This window comes from Sinocyclocheilus rhinocerous, unplaced genomic scaffold (assembly GCF_001515625.1).
Source record: "Sinocyclocheilus rhinocerous isolate Xijiao unplaced genomic scaffold, SAMN03320098_v1.1 scaffold1696, whole genome shotgun sequence".
NCBI lineage: Eukaryota > Metazoa > Chordata > Actinopteri > Cypriniformes > Cyprinidae > Sinocyclocheilus > Sinocyclocheilus rhinocerous.
In genome coordinates, this window is record NW_015628374.1 from 264,877 (window position 1) to 269,227 (window position 4,351).

A 4,351-nucleotide genomic window follows, 5' to 3' on the forward strand; every position below is an offset into this window, starting at 1 on the left:
CGTGTCCAAAGTGACGCAGTAGAGACGAAAATGTGGAATAAAGTCGTTATTTTTGTTTTCTTTGCGTACAAAAAGTATTCTCGTAGCTTCGTAAAATTACGGTTGAACCCCTGATGTCACATTTATTATTTTAACGATCTCCTTGCTATGTTTCTGGACGTTGATCGTGGTAGTTACCTTGCTGTCTATGGGAGAGTCAGAGAGCTCTTGGATTTCATCAAAAATATCTTAATTTGCGTTCCGAAGATGAACGGAGGTCTTACGGGTTTGGAACGACATGAGGGTGACTAATTAATGACAGAATTTTCATTTTTGGGTGAACTATCCCTTTAAAATCAAAATTGGAGTTTTTTCATCTTTATTTTAGTCCCATTCCTGGAGCACCCCCAGCACTGCATGTTTTGCATGTCTCCTTAATCAAACACATCTGATTCAGGTCATCGGCTCATTAGCAGAGACTCCAAGACCTGAAACGGGTCAAAGCAGACATGCAAACTGTGTAGTGTTTAGGGGCTGAAAACCACTGTTCTAGAGCACTCTTAAAGGGCCAGTTCACACAGAAATGAAAATTCTGTCCTCATTTATTCATCCTCCGCTTGTTCCAAACCTGTTTGAGTTTCTTTCTTAGGCTGAACACCAAAAAAGATGTTTTGAAGATTGTTGAATGGTTTCGTGAAGAACCTTTCACATCCATGGAATCTTTCCATTGCACAAAAGCTTCTTTATAGTGGAAAAAAGTTATTCAGATTAATGAAATGTTCTTCACACTATTCTTTCAAAAACTGTTCATTGAAAGGTTCTTTGGAAAACCAAAAATGTTCTTCTATTGCATCTCTACAAAAACCCCTTTTGGAAGCTTTATATTTAAGACTGTACTCCTAAAAGTTGACTAAATAAATGTAAATATATACTTTTTAAAAAAAATTTTTTTTTAAGTAAACTGCTTTATAGACTATGGATAAAATAAAAAATAAAGGTAATTGTGACTTTTTATCTCACAATTCTGACTTTTTCTTGCAATTGCTAGTTTACATGTAGCAATTCTGACTTTTCTTCTCAGAATTACATGATATAAACTCATAATTCTGACTTTTTTCTCAAAATTGTGAGATATAAACTTGCAATTGTGAGTTACAAAGTCAGAATTGTGTGATATAAACTCACAAATGTAAGAAAGTCTTTTTTCCCTCAGAATTAGACTTTAGAACTCAATTGCGAGTTCATATCTCACAAAAGTTGACTAAATAAATGTAAATATATACTTTTTAAAAAAAATTTTTTTTTAAGTAAACTGCTTTATAGACTATGGATAAAATAAAAAATAAAGGTAATTGTGACTTTTTATCTCACAATTCTGACTTTTTCTTGCAATTGCTAGTTTACATGTAGCAATTCTGACTTTTCTTCTCAGAATTACATGATATAAACTCATAACTCTGACTTTTTTCTCAAAATTGTGAGATATAAACTTGCAATTGTGAGTTACAAAGTCAGAATTGTGTGATATAAACTCACAAATGTAAGAAAGTCTTTTTTCCCTCAGAATTAGACTTTAGAACTCAATTGCGAGTTCATATCTCACAATTCTGAGAAAAGAAGTCAGAGATAAACTTTGAATTGCGAGAAGAAAATTCTAAATTTGTGAGTTTTATATCATGCAATTCTGACTTTATAACTCGCAATAAGTTTATATCACGCAATTCTGAGAAAAAAGTAAGAATTGTGAGATGCAAACTGCGACTGCAAGAAAAAAAAGTCAGAATTGTGAGATACAATTCGGAATTACCTTTTTTTTTTTTTATTCAGTGGTGGAAACAAGCTTCCATACTCGACTAAGAATGTCCTTTTAAATATTAAATGCATCTGCCTCTGATGAGAAAGTTGCAGATTAGGAGATGGTTGTTTGTTCCTTTTGTTGGGCTGTTTGGGATAGTTCCACCCAAAAATGAACATTCTGTCATCGTTTACTCACTCTCATCTTGAGCCTAACCTGAATGACTTAGTTTCTTTTGTGGGACATGAAGAAGACAATGGAAAATAAATGGTAACCAAAAACTGTTTGGTTGCCAACATGCTTCAGAATATCTTCAGTCACGTTCCGCAGAAGAAAGAAAATCATACGGGTTTGAAACTTCATGAGAGTGAGCAAACGATGACAGAATGTTCATTTTTGGGTGGAACTATTTCTTTAAAGTCACAATGCAAAGGAAGAAGCAACAGATTTTTGTTTCTGTATTGTGACATCCGAATGCAACAGATTATTCGATCAGGAACTTGGCTTTACGTATCAGTCGATTGGATTTTTAAATGTGGGCCTTTCACTCAAAGTGGAGGCACATAAGCGTGAGTTTTCAGGAGTTCAAGCACACTAAATGATCGGAGAAGTTCTGCGTACGTCACCAGAGAGAACTCTTGTCATTTTACTGGAAGATCCAGCTTTGATTTTTTAATAAAAATTTACAGTAACACTTTAGGGACCAATTCTCACTATTAACTAGTTGCTTCTTAGCATGCATGTTACCAGCATGTTTATTAGTACTTCTGTCATGACAACTCTCGGAGGGATTGGCATGGTAATGTAGAGACCATATTTTAGATCCCTTAATCCACCCCATATCTAAACTTAACAATTACATTACTATTAATAAGCAGCAAATTAGAAGTTTATTGAGGCAAAATATGTAGTTAGTAGTGTAAACTGGTCCCCAAAATAAAAGTGTGACCAAAGTTGATCACAGTAAGATCTTTAATGTGCATTTAGTAGACAGATGGTGAATTTTGTGGATGTGTCCCTCCACAACGTCCTGTTTCAACAGCAAGTAAACACAGTACATAAAACTACTATCAAACAGTTAGACGGGTCTTTATACACCATCACCAGGCAAAAGGAGATACTAGAAATGAATAATTAAAACTATACAGTCAGGAGATAAAAAAGCTGGGAAGAGCATCCACAGGAAAACATCTGTAAACAAAAGCATCCCATTTATCGTCACTCACACACACACACACACACACACACACACACACACACACACACACACACTCTCTCTCACACACACACACACACACAGTGACTTACGTAAGTGTCTCTGATCTCCTTCAGCTGGTGGTCCAGGTATTTGGTCAGCTCGTATGTTCTCTCTATGGAGCTCCTCTCATGGGACAGGACGAGCGTTCGGTCCAGCACCTGAGCGAACCCAACCGCAGCCAATAACAGCAGCAACACAGCCACCTGATCGACTGAAAACAGGGATTTAAGTGAGAATGCACACTTGGCAATTTCATGTCTTGCTTGGAGCATTTTTGCCAATTCATTTTGGGAAATGCTTTAACTTGAAAAAACTCAACTGAGGACTGTGATATTGTTTGAGAAATAACAGCAGGCAGAGAAAATCTGTCTGTAATCAGCTCCGGATAAATGTTTGGTTTATAAGCGTTCACACAAATGATGGTGTGTCATTTTTGTAATACGGTGGTTTTAGCTGTAATTCTTTTGAGGTATTCAAACTAAAATAGTTAGTTTTATGTTATATTTTGATTATAGAGGTTACAATTTCATGCGGCTTTATCTGGCACTGCTTCTGCTACTGTCTCTGGTAGAGTTTGTTTATAGAGATAGAGAAGCTCTGCACAGGATTATTAAACGGATTTATGTTCATGGGTCACAAAAGGTTGAAATAAATTTTACATACAGTATATTATACTAATAAGTTTTCATGTATCTCTACTGCTTCAATGTCCCTTTACAATATTTTTAATGCATGTTATTGTGAGCAATTCATTCATGCATGCATTTAATTTCTAAAAAAAAACAGTTTTGACTAAATTTGTGTTTTAATCAAAATATCATAACTCAATATTCCGATAAGTCCCCCCGCCTTACTTTTTTTTTTTTTTCAGTAATCTGTTTCATTAAGATGTATGTCACAATAAAGAAGAAAAGATCTGTCGCTTACATTTCATCATGACTTTATGAGTATTAATGAGATCTTTTTATGATAGCAATGCAATACAGTGGCCCCAAATGTGTTTGAATACATAATTTAATATCGTCCAAAAGTCATGACATAAATACAATTAAATTTTTGCAATTTAATTGTTTTTCTCAGAGCTATTTTTGCAAAGACTATATTTTTGCATATCATCACATTAACTATCAACAGGATTCAAACAGAAACTGTTTTTTAACAGTGCATCTATTCTTTTAATCATTTGACAAGTAACAGTTCTGTGCTTTTTTTGTTTTGAGCTCAGGGGTGTGAGTGTGTGTGTGGTCCTCTGCTCTGGGACATGTTTTTGTTTTGGAGTGTGTGTGTGTGTGTGTGTGTGTGTGTGTGTGAGTGTGTGT

The 4,351-nt window shown here is 34.9% G+C and overlaps 1 protein-coding gene across 1 annotated transcript in view; it reads right to left on the reverse strand.

Moving 5' to 3' along the window:
* Positions 1–4,351, reverse strand: part of clcf1 (cardiotrophin-like cytokine factor 1) — a 14,620-nt gene that overhangs the window by 2,263 nt on the left and 8,006 nt on the right. The window contains exon 2 of the mRNA XM_016549420.1: positions 3,083–3,243. Within this exon, the coding sequence (XP_016404906.1) occupies positions 3,083–3,243 (161 nt within the window). The remainder of the gene's footprint in view (positions 1–3,082; positions 3,244–4,351) is intronic.